The 15775-nt window shown below is 43.6% G+C and overlaps 1 protein-coding gene across 1 annotated transcript in view; it reads right to left on the reverse strand.

Moving 5' to 3' along the window:
- Window positions 1–411: 411 nt before the first annotated feature.
- LOC121844482 (zinc finger protein 436-like) overlaps window positions 412–15775 on the reverse strand; it is a 29871-nt gene continuing 14507 nt past the window's right edge. Inside the window, exons 4-6 of the mRNA XM_042314627.1 lie at window positions 6628–6725; window positions 6383–6491; window positions 412–698 (exon numbers count right to left, since the gene is read on the reverse strand). Coding sequence (XP_042170561.1) covers window positions 427–698; window positions 6383–6491; window positions 6628–6725 — 479 coding nt within the window. The 3' untranslated portion in view covers window positions 412–426. The remainder of the gene's footprint in view (window positions 699–6382; window positions 6492–6627; window positions 6726–15775) is intronic.

Here is a 15775-nt window from a genome sequence, read left to right on the forward strand (position 1 = left end):
CTCTCGTGTGATTTCAGGTCCCCTGATCGAGGAAATGTCTTTTCACACTGAGAGCATTGGAATGGTTTTTCCCCTGTGTGTATTCTCTCATGCATTTTCAAGACATTTAACCTTGTAAAACTCTTTCCACACTGGGAACAGTGGTACGGCTTTTCCCCTGTGTGTATTCTCTCGTGTAATTTCAGGTCCCCTGGTCGGGAAAATGTCTTTACACACTGAGAGCATTGGAATGGTTTTTCCCCTGTGTGTATTCTCTTATGAACTTTCAGTTCTGTTGACTCAATAAATCTCTTACCACACTGAGAGCATTGGAATGGTTTTTCCCCTGTGTGTATTCTCTCATGCATTCTCAAGACGTTTAACCTTGAAAACTCTTTCCACACTGGGAACAGCGGTACGGCTTTTCCCTGTGTGTATTCTCTCGTGTCATTTCAGGTCCCCTGGCTGGGAAAATGTCTTTCCACACTGAGAGCATTGGAATGGTTTTTCCCCTGTGTGTATTCTCTTATGAACTTTCAGTTCTGTTGACTCAATAAATCTCTTACCACACTGAGAGCATTGGTGAGGCTTATCTCCTGTGTGTCGTCTCTCATGCGATTTTAGGTTACATGAATTAGTAAAACTCTTTCCACACTGGGAACAGTGGTGTCGTCTCACTGGTTCAGACGTCTCTGGTTCCTCTGAGTCGGGTCTCTCTTCTGCCAAAGATAAACAGAGTGGTTAAAACAGGGAGCCCTGCATGAAATCTCCACATACATTTTAGTCATTTATCAGACCCTCTTATCCAGAGAGACTTACAGGCAAGTGCTCTTCCTCACTACGTGTCATCCTTCTACAGTAGAATGTCCATACAGGGGGATTCCTCACTACGTGTCATCCTTCTACAGTAGAATGTCCATACAGGGGGATTCCTCACTACGTGTCATGTGAGTAAGCAGTAGCAGTACAGCTATTTAACACCACCAGTTAGTCCTGCAGTAAGGGTACATTACATTACATACAGCTATTTAACACCACCAGTTGGTCCTAGCAGTAAGGGTACATTACATACAGCTATTTAACACCACCAGTTAGTCCAGCAGTAAGGGTACATTACATAACATACAGCTATTTAACACCACCAGTTAGTCCTGCAGTAAGGGTACATTACATACAGCTATTTAACACCACCAGTTAGTCCTAGCAGTAAGGGTACATTACATACAGCTATTTAACACCACCAGTTAGTCCTAGCAGTAAGGGTACATTACATACAGCTATTTAACACCACCAGTTAGTCCTGCAGTAAGGGTACATTACAAACAGCTATTTAACACCACCAGTTAGTCCTGCAGTAAGGGTACATTACATTACATACAGCTATTTAACACCACCAGTTAGTCCTGCAGTAAGGGTACATTACATGCAGCTATTTAACACCACCAGTTAGTCCTGCAGTAAGGGTACATTACAAACAGCTATTTAACACCACCAGTTAGTCCTGCAGTAAGGGTACATTACAAACAGCTATTTAACACCACCAGTTAGTCCTGCAGTAAGGGTACATTACATTACATACAGCTATTTAACACCACCAGTTAATCCAGCAGTAAGGGTACATTACATTACATACAGCTATTTAAAACTACCAGTTAGTCCAGCAGTAAGGGTACATTACATTACATACAGCTATTTAACACCACCAGTTAGTCCTAGCAGTAAGGGTACATTACATACAGCTATTTAACACCACCAGTTAGTCCTGCAGTAAGGGTACATTACATACAGCTATTTAACACCACCAGTTAGTCCTGCAGTAAGGGTACATTACATTACATACAGCTATTTAACACCACCAGTTAGTTCTGGCAGTAAGGGTACATTACATTACATACAGCTATTTAACACCACCAGTTAGTCCTAGCAGTAAGGGTACATTACATACAGCTATTTAACACCACCAGTTAGTCCAGCAGTAAGGGTACATTACATACAGCTATTTAACACCACCAGTTAGTCCTGCAGTAAGGGTACATTACATACAGCTATTTAACACCACCAGTTAGTCCTGCAGTAAGGGTACATTACATTACATACAGCTATTTAACACCACCAGTTAATCCAGCAGTAAGGGTACATTACATTACATACAGCTATTTAACACCACCAGTTAGTCCTAGCAGTAAGGGTACATTACATACAGCTATTTAACACCACCAGTTAGTTCTGGCAGGAAGGGTACATTACATACAGCTATTTAACACCACCAGTTAGTCCTGCAGTAAGGGTACATTACATTACATACAGCTATTTAACACCACCAGTTAGTCCTAGCAGTAAGGGGTACATTACATTACATTACATAGTCCAGCTATTTAACACCACCAGTTAGTCCTAGCAGTAAGGGTACATTACATACAGCTATTTAACACCACCAGTTAGTCCTGCAGTAAGGGTACATTACATACAGCTATTTAACACCACCAGTTAGTCCTGCAGTAAGGGTACATTACATTACATACAGCTATTTAACCCACCAGTTAGTCCTGCAGTAAGGGTACATTACATTACATACAGCTATTTAACACCACCAGTTAGTCCTAGCAGTAAGGGTACATTACATACAGCTATTTAACACCACCAGTTAGTCCAGCAGTAAGGGTACATTACATTACATACAGCTATTTAACGCCACCAGTTAGTCCCAGCAGTAAGGGTACATTACATACAGCTATTTAACACCACCAGTTAGTCCTAGCAGTAAGGGTACATTACATTACATACAGCTATTTAACACCACCAGTTAGTCCTAGCAGTAAGGGTACATTACATACAGCTATTTAACACCACCAGTTAGTCCTAGCAGTAAGGGTACATTACATACAGCTATTTAACACCACCAGTTAGTCCAGCAGTAAGGGTACATTACATACAGCTATTTAACACCACCAGTTAGTCCTAGCAGTAAGGGTACATTACATACAGCTATTTAACACCACCAGTTAGTTCTGGCAGGAAGGGTACATTACATTACATACAGCTATTTAACACCACCAGTTAGTCCTAGCAGTAAGGGTACATTACATTACATACAGTTATTTAACACCACCAGTTAGTCCTAGCAGCAAGGGTACATTACATTACATACAGCTATTTAACACCACCAGTTAGTTCTGGCAGTGAGGGTACATTACATTACATACAGCTATTTAACACCACCAGTTAGTCCTAGCAGTAAGGGTACATTACATACAGCTATTTAACACCACCAGTTAGTCCTGCAGTAAGGGTACATTACATAACATACAGCTATTTAACACCACCAGTTAGTCCTAGCAGTAAGGGACCATTACATACAGCTATTTAACACCACCAGTTAGTCCTGCAGTAAGGGTACATTACATTACATACAGCTATTTAACACCACCAGTTAGTTCTGGCAGTAAGGGTACATTACATTACATACAGCTATTTAACACCACCAGTTAGTCCTGCAGTAAGGGTACATTACATGCAGCTATTTAACACCACCAGTTAGTCCTGCAGTAAGGGTACATTACAAACAGCTATTTAACACCACCAGTTAGTCCTGCAGTAAGGGTACATTACATTACATACAGCTATTTAACACCACCAGTTAGTCCTGCAGTAAGGGTACATTACATGCAGCTATTTAACACCACCAGTTAGTCCTGCAGTAAGGGTACATTACATACAGCTATTTAACACCACCAGTTAGTCCTGCAGTAAGGGTACATTACATTACATACAGCTATTTAACACCACCAGTTAGTCCTGCAGTAAGGGTACATTACATTACATACAGCTATTTAACACCACCAGTTAGTCCTGCAGTAAGGGTACATTACATACAGCTATTTAACACCACCAGTTAGTCCTAGCAGTAAGGGTACATTACATACAGCTATTTAACACCACCAGTTAGTCCTGCAGTAAGGGTACATTACAAACAGCTATTTAACACCACCAGTTAGTCCTGCAGTAAGGGTACATTACATTACATACAGCTATTTAACACCACCAGTTAGTCCAGCAGTAAGGGTACATTACAAACAGCTATTTAACACCACCAGTTAGTCCTGCAGTAAGGGTACATTACATTACATACAGCTATTTAACACCACCAGTTAGTCCAGCAGTAAGGGTACATTACATACAGCTATTTAACACCACCAGTTAGTCCAGCAGTTAGGGTCACCAGAGGTGAGTTCAATTCCAAAGTAAAGGAGAATCAGCTGCTTGAAATCTCATAATTTCTAACTGCTTCTAGAAGGTGCCAATAACATTGGAATTTCTTTGTGGAATAAATAACATTTAGTAAATTATTCAGATTGTTTTTTTCAACTGTAAACCGAAGACATATGTGGACACCAAAATTCTCTTTTAATATGAAATGTTTTGGAAGATTTTATTTTACCTTTATGTAACTAAGCAAGTCAGCTAAGAACAAATTCTTATTTACAATGACTGACCTACCCCGGCCAACGCTGGTCCAATTGTGGGCCGCCCTATGGGACTCCCAATTACAGCCGGTTGTGATACAGCCTGGAATCGAACCAGGGTCTGTAGTGACGCCTCTAGCACGGAGATGCGGTGCCTTAGACCGCTGGGATACAGCCTGGAATCGAACCAGGGTCTGTAGTGACGCCTCTAGCACGGAGATGCGGTGCCTTAGACTGCTGCGATACAGCCTGGAATCGAACCAGGGTCTGTAGTGTTCAGGCTTTATTTGACCTGATCAAGTAGGAAATGACATTCATTTGACCATTACAGAGGAGGCCAAGTCTGGCTGATAGAAACGGCTTAGAGAGCTTCCATTACGGAGGAGGCCAAGTCTGGCTGATAGAAACGGCTTAGAGAGCTTCCATTCCAGAGGAGGCCAAGTCTGGCTGATAGAAACGGCTTAGAGAGCTTCCATTCCAGAGGAGGCCAAGTCTGGCTGATAGAAACGGCTTAGAGAGCTTCCATTCCAGAGGAGGCCAAGTCTGGCTGATAGAAACGGCTTAGAGAGCTTCCATTCCAGAGGAGGCCAAGTCTGGCTGATAGAAACGGCTTAGAGAGCTTCCATTCCGGAGGAGGCCAAGTCTGGCTGATAGAAACGGCTTAGAGAGCTTCCATTCCAGAGGAGGCCAAGTCTGGCTGATAGAAACGGCTTAGAGAGCTTCCATTCCAGAGGAGGCCAAGTCTGGCTGATAGAAACGGCTTAGAGAGCTTCCATTCCAGAGGAGGCCAAGTCTGGCTGATAGAAACGGCTTTAGAGCTTCCATTCCAGAGGAGGCCAAGTCTGGCTGATAGAAACGGCTTAGAGCTTCCATTCCAGAGGAGGCCAAGTCTGGCTGATAGAAACAGCTTAGAGAGCTTCCATTACAGAGGAGGCCAAGTCTGGCTGATAGAAACGGCTTAGAGCTTCCATTACGGAGGAGGCCAAGTCTGGCTGATAGAAACGGCTTAGAGCTTCCATTACGGAGGAGGCCAAAGAGTTTTGTCCATGTTTTTAACACTCACAGCTGTCCCCGATCGAAGTTCTGTAGATCAGCTGTTAATGAAGCAATACAGACCAACTTGAGAGTAATATATCTGTAGATCAGCTGTTAATGAAGCAATACAGACCAACTTGAGAGTAATATATCTGTAGATCAGCTGTTAATGAAGCAATACAGACCAACTTGAGAGTAATATATCTGTAGATCAGCTGTTAATGAAGCAATACAGACCAACTTGAGAGTAATATATCTGTAGATCAGCTGTTAATGAAGCAATACAGACCAACTTGAGAGTAATATATCTGTAGATCAGCTGTTAATGAAGCAATACAGACCAACTTGAGAGTAATATATCTGTAGATCAGCTGTTAATGAAGCAATACAGACCAACTTGAGAGTAATATATCTGTAGATCAGCTGTTAATGAAGCAATACAGACCAACTTGAGAGTAATATATCTGTAGATCAGCTGTTAATGAAGCAATACAGACCAACTTGAAGGGTCTTGAGTTTAGTTTGCCTGTTCTACAGTCTTGTAAAGACAGGGGGGGTTGACTGGGACAGGCAATGTAACATCCATAATGTTTCAAGAAAATGTTTCTGTAAAACAAGCACCTTACATTGGATCATCTTGAAACTTTCTCTCTAAATCTAACTTTCATCAAGGTTTTATATGGTCTATTGGTTCCTCTCTAAATCTAACTTTCATCAAGGTTTTATATGGTCTATTGGTTCCTCTCTTTTCATTGGCAGAATCCTTTTTCAGTGTTATGATATTCATAACATCCATATACACCAGTCTATCTTCCTGTCAACTAACAGTACTCTGCTGGTTGTCCTGGTAACAGATACCAGTGGGCAGATCTATTTATTTGTTCAAACTAAACTACAGCACTTACTTTGATGAGACAAAACTGATCCTTTCTTCTTCTTCTCCTCTCGCAGTAAGGTGCTACCGGGAGAGGAACGACACGGGGACTGCGGGAGCGAGGAAGGGCTAGCGTTGTCCTGGTAACCATAAAGAGGGGACACAAACACATATCATTATGGATGCTGATGTCACTGTTGTCATAAAGTGCTCTACAGAAACCCAGCAACAGACCCCGATAGAGCAAGCTGTATGCTAGACCAGACCAAGCTGTACCATCTGGTGTTCTGATCTGGAGAGACTCTTCTCTGCCTCGTCAGCATCAGGATGTTGTTGAGGCTCCGCAGAGGATCCACCATAGTCATGTCTCTCTCCTGTGTGAATGAGAACATCAAACAGATGGTAAACTTATGATCTTCTATTGCAATCACAGAGTCTTACAAGAGGCATGAATATGTCTAAACAGGGCCCAAATGTCCACTTTCATCATGATGCACTTTAATTTACGATGCAAATGTAAAAGGGTCGTTCCACTAAATGGGTGCATTTTTCGTCCACTTCGATATTTTAAGTATGAATTAAGCACCAATATTGAATTTTAAAAGCCTGTTATATAATATGAGGTGCACTTTAATGTCGACCACATGGAGAATTCAATACATCTAATTTAAAAGTCCCATTAGCAGGGGCAGAACGACCGAGTTTCACCTTGTCCGCTGCAGGGATTTGAGTTGCAACGCTCTAACCACTAGGCTACCTGCCACCCCGATATATGTGCCACTGCCAGATTGCCCCTTCAACAATTTATACAGTACTGAACAACATATTCAAGTGTAGAACTTCAGTATAATACCCTTTAAAACCACACATTAGTTCAACAACTGCAGTTTGTGTCCCTATTTTTAAGACAATACTCACTGGTGTTAACAGGATCTTCAGTCTCCTCCTCATCCTCCTCTTTTACTCCAAAAGGTTCTTTCTCTTCTTTCACTGTAATATCCACCTCTTCTTCTTCTAATGTGACAGTCTCCTCTTCTTCCTTTTTTATTCTTAAAGCTTCTTCCTCTTCTTCTTTTGCGATGATGTTCAGCCCTAGAGCTTCTTTCTCCGAATAGCTTAGTGAGCACATGGTCGCGATGTTAGCTAGCTAGATAGTTAGCATTAGCGTTTAGCCTAGTGCAGTAACGTTAACAATTGAACAAATTAGCCAATTTAATTTAACAAGCAAATAACTTCTTTTTTTCAACTAGTCAATACGTAAAACAGAATGATGTTTAAAAACACCGACATTAATATAAACAAGACTGGTTTAATGTGCGCTACCGAAGTGGTTGAATCAGTAGTCTTTTACTGCCGTTGAAGCTTTCCGTCCACTAGATTATACGTCACGCAAGAAGCATCACCTGAAAGCCTTCCATCGCCATCTGCTGACTGGAGTGGGTAACGCAGATTGGTAAAATCTCCATTCCATAATTTATTCTGGCGAACAATGTCATAAGAAGTAATTTAAAAACAACCAGATGTTGTGTTCTCTTTTACTTCATACAGCTAATACTTTCCTCCAGGGCTGATCTTCCCATTAGGCAACAAATTGTTGATGGCCACATAAAAAAATTTAAAAAATGGGCCAAGACACATGGCTAACAACACATAATTGGGGTGGCTGGTAGCCTAGTGATTAGAGCATTGGCCTAGTAACCGAATCCCTGAGCTGACAAGGTAAAACTGTGTCATTCTGCCCGTGAACAGGCAGTTAACCCACTGTTCCTAGGCTGTCAATGAAAATAATAGTTTAGTCTTAACTGACTTGCCTAGTTAAAGGTAAAGTAATTCTGCCCAAAAACAATGAAAATGTCTCTCACCCAGTGGCATATTTAGGTGAGTGTTGGTGCCCACTTTGTAAAAGGCAACATGGACAGATAGGACTCTACCTGTGTCATGCCCCTTTACCCTTCCTGTCTCTAAAGTGCCTCTCTATTGGCCCAGCGTCGTTCGTGGTTAGGGGAAGGTTTGGCCCAGCGTGGTTAGGGGAGGGTTTGGCCCAGCGTGGTTAGGGAGGGTTTGGCCCAGCGTGGTTAGGGGAGGGTTTGGCCCAGTGTGGTTAGGGGAGGGTTTGGCCCAGCATGGTTAGGACAACGTGGTTAGGGGAGGGTTTGGCCCAGCGTGGTTAGGGGAGGGTTTGGCCCAGCGTGGTTAGGGGAGGGTTTGGCCCTCAGCGTGGTTAGGGGAGGGTTTGGCCCAGCGTGGTTAGGGGAGGGTTTGGCCCAACGTGGTTAGGGAGGGTTTGGCCCAGCGTGGTTAGGGAGGGTTTGGCCCAACGTGGTTAGGGGAGGGTTTGGCCCAGCGTTGTTAGGGGAGGTAGGTTTGGCCCAGCGTGGTTAGGGGGAGGGGTTTGGCCCAGTAACTGGTTAGGGGAGGGTTTGGCCCAGCGTGGTTAGGGGAGGGTTTGGTAGGTAGCGTGGTTAGCGGAGGGTTTGGCTTTAGCGTGGTTAGGTAGGTTTGGGCCAGTATGGTTAGGGAGGGTTTGGCCCAGCGTGGTTAGGTAGGAGTGTTGGGCCCAGCGTAGTTAGGGAGGGTTTGACCAGCGTGGTTATGGTTTGGGGAGGGTTTGGCCAGTAACAGCGTCCTGGTCCCATCTTTAGGGTGGTAGGTAGTCTAGTGTTGGGCCAGTAACTCCTTGTGGAAAGACTTTAGGGTGGTAGGTAGTCTAGTGTTGGGCCAGTAACTGAAAGGCCGATGGTTTGACTTTAGGGTGGTAGGTAGTCTAGTGTTGGGCCAGTAACTGAAAGGCCGATGGTTTGACTTTAGGGTGGTAGGTAGTCTAGTGTTGGGCCAGTAACTGAAAGGCCGATGGTTTGACTTTAGGGTGGTAGGTAGTCTAGTGTTGGGCCAGTAACTGAAAGGCCGATGGTTTGACTTTAGGGTGGTAGGTAGTCTAGTGTTGGGCCAGTAACTGAAAGGTCGATGGTTTGACTTTAGGGTGGTAGGTAGTCTAGTGTTGGGCCAGTAACTGAAAGGCCGATGGTTTGACTTTAGGGTGGTAGGTAGTCTAGTGTTGGGCCAGTAACTGAAAGGCCGATGGTTTGACTTTAGGGTGGTAGGTAGTCTAGTGTTGGGCCAGTAACTGAAAGGCCGATGGTTTGACTTTAGGGTGGTAGGTAGTCTAGTGTTGGGCCAGTAACTGAAAGGCCGATGGTTTGACTTTAGGGTGGTAGGTAGTCTAGTGTTGGGCCAGTAACTGAAAGGCCGATGGTTTGACTTTAGGGTGGTAGGTAGTCTAGTGTTGGGCCAGTAACTGAAAGGCCGATGGTTTGACTTTAGGGTGGTAGGTAGTCTAGTGTTGGGCCAGTAACTGAAAGGCCGATGGTTTGACTTTAGGGTGGTAGGTAGTCTAGTGTTGGGCCAGTAACTGAAAGGCCGATGGTTTGACTTTAGGGTGGTAGGTAGTCTAGTGTGTTGGGCCGATGGTTTGACCAGTAACTGAAAGGCCGATGGTTTGACTTTAGGGTGGTAGGTAGTCTAGTGTTGGGCCAGTAACTGAAAGGCCGATGGTTTGACTTTAGGGTGGTAGGTAGTCTAGTGTTGGGCCAGTAACTGAAAGGCCGATGGTTTGACTTTAGGGTGGTAGGTAGTCTAGTGTTGGGCCAGTAACTGAAAGGCCGATGGTTTGACTTTAGGGTGGTAGGTAGTCTAGTGTTGGGCCAGTAACTGAAAGGCCGATGGTTTGACTTTAGGGTGGTAGGTAGTCTAGTGTTGGGCCAGTAACTGAAAGGCCGATGGTTTGACTTTAGGGTGGTAGGTAGTCTAGTGTTGGGCCAGTAACTGAAAGGCCGATGGTTTGACTTTAGGGTGGTAGGTAGTCTAGTGTTGGGCCAGTAACTGAAAGGCCGATGGTTTGACTTTAGGGTGGTAGGTAGTCTAGTGTTGGGCCAGTAACTGAAAGGCCGATGGTTTGACTTTAGGGTGGTAGGTAGTCTAGTGTTGGGCCAGTAACTGAAAGGCCGATGGTTTGACTTTAGGGTGGTAGGTAGTCTAGTGTTGGGCCAGTAACTGAAAGGCCGATGGTTTGACTTTAGGGTGGTAGGTAGTCTAGTGTTGGGCCAGTAACTGAAAGGCCGATGGTTTGACTTTAGGGTGGTAGGTAGTCTAGTGTTGGGCCAGTAACTGAAAGGCCGATGGTTTGACTTTAGGGTGGTAGGTAGTCTAGTGTTGGGCCAGTAACTGAAAGGTCGATGGTTTGACTTGAGGGTGGTAGGTAGTCTAGTGTTGGGCCAGTAACTGAAAGGTCGATGGTTTGACTTTAGGGTGGTAGGTAGTCTAGTGTTGGGCCAGTAACTGAAAGGTCGATGGTTTGACTTTAGGGTGGTAGGTAGTCTAGTGTTGGGCCAGTAACTGAAAGGTCGATGGTTTGACTTTAGGGTGGTAGGTAGTCTAGTGTTGGGCCAGTAACTGAAAGGCCGATGGTTTGACTTTAGGGTGGTAGGTAGTCTAGTGTTGGGCCAGTAACTGAAAGGCCGATGGTTTGACTTTAGGGTGGTAGGTAGTCTAGTGTTGGGCCAGTAAGTATGGTTTGACTTTGTAGGTAGTCTAGTGTTGGGCCAGTAACTCGATGGTTTGACTTTAGGATGGTAGGTAGTCTAGTGTTGGGCCAGTAACTGAAAGGTTTCGATGGTTTGACTTTAGGGTGGTAGGTAGTCTAGTGTTGGGCCAGTAACTGAAAGGCCGATGGTTTGACTTTAGGGTGGTAGGTAGTCTAGTGTTGGGCCAGTAACTGAAAGGCCGATGGTTTGACTTTAGGGTGGTAGGTAGTCTAGTGTTGGGCCAGTAACTGAAAGGCCGATGGTTTGACTTTAGGGTGGTAGGTAGTCTAGTGTTGGGCCAGTAACTGAAAGGCCGATGGTTTGACTTTAGGGTGGTAGGTAGTCTAGTGTTGGGCCAGTAACTGAAAGGCCGATGGTTTGACTTTAGGGTGGTAGGTAGTCTAGTGTTGGGCCAGTAACTGAAAGGCCGATGGTTTGACTTTAGGGTGGTAGGTAGTCTAGTGTTGGGCCAGTAACTGAAAGGCCGATGGTTTGACTTTAGGGTGGTAGGTAGTCTAGTGTTGGGCCAGTAACTGAAAGGCCGATGGTTTGACTTTAGGGTGGTAGGTAGTCTAGTGTTGGGCCAGTAACTGAAAGGCCGATGGTTTGACTTTAGGGTGGTAGGTAGTCTAGTGTTGGGCCAGTAACTGAAAGGCCGATGGTTTGACTTTAGGGTGGTAGGTAGTCTAGTGTTGGGCCAGTAACTGAAAGGTCGATGGTTTGACTTTAGGGTGGTAGGTAGTCTAGTGTTGGGCCAGTAACTGAAAGGTCGATGGTTTGACTTTAGGGTGGTAGGTAGTCTAGTGTTGGGCCAGTAACTGAAAGGCCGATGGTTTGACTTTAGGGTGGTAGGTAGTCTAGTGTTGGGCCAGTAACTGAAAGGCCGATGGTTTGACTTTAGGGGTAGGTAGTCTAGTGTTGGGCCAGTCCGATGGTTTGTTGGGTAGTCCAGTAACTGAAAGGCCGATGGTTTGACTTTAGGGTGGTAGGTAGTCTAGTGTTGGGCCAGTAACTGAAAGGCCGATGGTTTGACTTTAGGGTGGTAGGTAGTCTAGTGTTGGGCCAGTAACTGAAAGGCCGATGGTTTGACTTTAGGGTGGTAGGTAGTCTAGTGTTGGGCCAGTAACTGAAAGGTCGAGGTTTGAGGCCGATGGTTTGACTTTGTCTAGTGTTTTGACTTTAGGGTGGTAGGTAGTCTAGTGTTGGGCCAGTAACTGAAAGGCCGATGGTTTGACTTTAGGGTGGTAGGTAGTCTAGTGTTGGGCCAGTAACTGAAAGGCCGATGGTTTGACTTTAGGGTGGTAGGTAGTCTAGTGTTGGGCCAGTAACTGAAAGGCCGATGGTTTGACTTTAGGGTGGTAGGTAGTCTAGTGTTGGGCCAGTAACTGAAAGGCCGATGGTTTGACTTTTGGGTGGTAGGTAGTCTAGTGTTGGGCCAGTAACTGAAAGGCTGATGGTTTGACTTTAGGGTGGTAGGTAGTCTTGTGTTGGGCCAGTAACTGAAAGGCCGATGGTTTGACTTTAGGGTGGTAGGTAGTCTAGTGTTGGGCCAGTAACTGAAAGGCTGATGGTTTGACTTTAGGGTGGTAGGTAGTCTAGTGTTGGGCCAGTAACTGAAAGGCCGATGGTTTGACTTTAGGGTGGTAGGTAGTCTAGTGTTGGGCCAGTAACTGAAAGGCCGATGGTTTGAATCCCCCAGCCGACTAGCTGGTAAATCTGTCGATGTGCTCCTTGAGCAAGGAACTTAAACCCTAATTGCTCCTGTAAATCGCCCTGGATAAGAGCGTCTGCTAAATGACTCAAATGTACACATTTCACCAGAACAAGTAATCAGTTTCATAGTCCTTTATCTTGATGAATAGTTACACATTTACTCAATAAAAAACTATTGAAAGATGTTTCAAAGTTCAAAGAATCAAGGTTAGAATGAAAAAAACAAAACAAATTATATCCATCTATATGTTAAGTTACATTTTGAAATTTCCAAATTATAAGATTTTTTGAGCTAATAGTTTGTATCCAATCAAAGCTTATAATCAAAACAAAATAGAAAATGCATTTGATCAAATCTGAACATGCCTCAAGATGACAAATAAAAAATAAATGTAGGCCTATTTGTGAGTGTGATTTTATATTTACAAATTAGATTTCATGGATTTCATTAGATTTCAACACATTCTCAGTCAAAGTACAAAGGTCAGAACACAGCCTCTCTTTTCTCTCATGTGATTTCAGGTCCTATTAGTGACATGTATTATTTTATGCTCTTTCAGGACCCTTAATTGGGTAAAACTCTTTCCACACTGGGAGCAGAGGTGAGGCTACCCTCCTTTGTGTGTCACTTTTCACATGTAAAACTTTTTCAGGCTCTCTCATGCATTTTTAGGCTCCCTGACTGGGTAAAACCCTTTCCACATTGAGAGCATTGGAATGGCTTTTCTCCTGTGTGTATTCTCTCATGCTCTTTCAGTGTCCCTGACCAGCTGAAACTCTTTTCACAATGGGAACAATGGTATGGTTTTTCCCCTGTGTGTATTCTCTCGTGTGATTTCAGGTTTACTAACAGGATAAAACTCTTTCCACACTGAGAGCACTGGAAAGGCTTCTCTCCTGTGTGAATCATCTCGTGCGTTTTCAGGTACCGTAACTGGCCAAAACCCTTTCCACACTGCGAGCATTGGAATGGCTTTTCTCCTGTGTGCATTCTCTCATGCTCTTTCAGTGTCCCTGACCAGCCGAAACTCTTTTCACAATGGGAACAGTGGTACGGCTTTTCCCTGTATGTATTCTCTCATGTGATTTCAGGTCCCCTGGTCGGGAAAATGTCTTTACACACTGAGAGCATTGGAATGGTTTTTCCCCTGTGTGTATTCTCTTATGAACTTTCAGTTCTGTTGACTCAATAAATCTCTTACCACACTGAGAGCATTGGTGAGGCTTATCTCCTGTGTGTCGTCTCTCATGCGATTTTAGGTTACATAAATGAGTAAAACTCTTTGCACACTGAGAGCAGTTGTAAGACTTCTTCTCTGCGTGTGTTCTCTTGTGGTTTTTAAGATTCCCTAAATGGTTAAAACTCTTTCCACACTGGGAACAGTTGTAAGACTTCTTCTCTGCATGTGTTCTCTTGTGGTTTTTCAGGCTCCATAAACGGGTATAACTCTTTCCACACTGGGAACAGTGGTGTCGTCTCGCTGGTTCAGACGTCTCTGGTTCCTCTGAGTCGGGTCTCTCTTCTGCCAAAGATAAACAGAGTGGTTAAAACAGGGAGACCTGAATGAAATCTCCACATACATTTTAGTCATTTAGTCAGACCCTCTTATCCAGAGAGACTTACAGTCAAGTGCTCTTAGCATGTGATGCATGTGCTCCATTGTCTCTTAGCATGTGATGCATTGTCTCTTAGCATGTGATGCATGTGCTCCATTGTCTCTTAGCATGTGATGCATGTGCTCCATTGTCTCTTAGCATGTGCTCCATTGTCTCTTAGCATGCTCCATTGTCTCTTAGCATGTGATGCATTGTCTCTTAGCATGTGATGCATGTGCTCCATTGTCTCTTAGCATGTGATGCATGTGCTCCATTGTCTCTTAGCATGTGATGCATGTGCTCCATTGTCTCTTAGCATGTGATGCATGTGCTCCATTGTCTCTTAGCATGTGATGCATGTGCTCCATTGTTCACATGACCCATGTATTTTACACTGTGTGGCTTTAAGGGAATAGTATGGTCACTATCCAGAGCAACTTGTTAGTGCATCCATCTTAAGGTAGCTTGGTGAGACAACCACAACAGTGATAGTAAATACAGTTTCCCTCAGTTAGTGCATCCATCTTAAGGTAGCTAGGTGAGACAACCACAACAGTGCCATTTTTGAGATCTGGGAAAAATGTGATTTTTTTGTGTGTAGTTACCCTTTAATTGAAGTGCCACCAGACACCAGTCTGTCTGTAATGCGTGTGTTGCAATGGGAGTTTTTTCAAACAAAATAGTCACCGGATTGATGCAAATAATCACGATTCTGGCAGGTAGGCTCCTTTATGGTCACCTTTAAATTGTCTTTCAGTCTACCTGAAGACATTAGCATCGCTAACGGGCTACACGAAGTGGTAGACATATTGGACTGTTTAATTGTTCTAACAGCCTATAAGGATAAAAACTTCCCCCAGTAGAATAAAAAATTATATATTTTATAAGCCTACCCAATGGTATTATGCATTGACATTCACATAATAAACTTCACTAGGATAGGGGGCAGCATTCAGAATTTTGCATTAAAAGCGTGCCCAAAGTAAACTGCCTGCAACTCTGGCCTAAAAGATGGGAGATGCATATAATTGGTAGATTTGGGTAGAAAACTAAAGTTTCCAAAACTGTTAAAATAATGTCTGCGAGTATAACAGAATGGATATGGCAGGTGAAAATGAGGAAAATCCAACCAGGAAGTACTATTATTTTGAAAGGCTGTTTTTCCATTGAAAGCCTATCCACCAAACAAAGACTTAGGACCTAGTTTGTATTTGATTTATTTCACCTTTATTTAACCAGGTAGGCTAGTTGAGAACTAGTTCTCATTTGCAACTGCGACCTGGCCAAGATAAAGCATAGCAGTGTGAACAGACAACAACACAGAGTTACACATGGAGTAAACAATAAACAAGTCAATAACACAGTAGGAAAAAAAAAATCTATATACATTGTGTGCAAAAGGCATGAGGAGGTAGGCGAATAATTACAATTTAGCAGATTAACACTGGAGTGAGAACTGATCAGATGAACATGTGCAGGTAGAGATACTGGTGTGCAAAAGAGCAGAAAAGTAAATAAAATATAAACAGTATGGG

This window comes from Oncorhynchus tshawytscha, unplaced genomic scaffold (assembly GCF_018296145.1).
Source record: "Oncorhynchus tshawytscha isolate Ot180627B unplaced genomic scaffold, Otsh_v2.0 Un_contig_8015_pilon_pilon, whole genome shotgun sequence".
Lineage (NCBI taxonomy): Eukaryota > Metazoa > Chordata > Actinopteri > Salmoniformes > Salmonidae > Oncorhynchus > Oncorhynchus tshawytscha.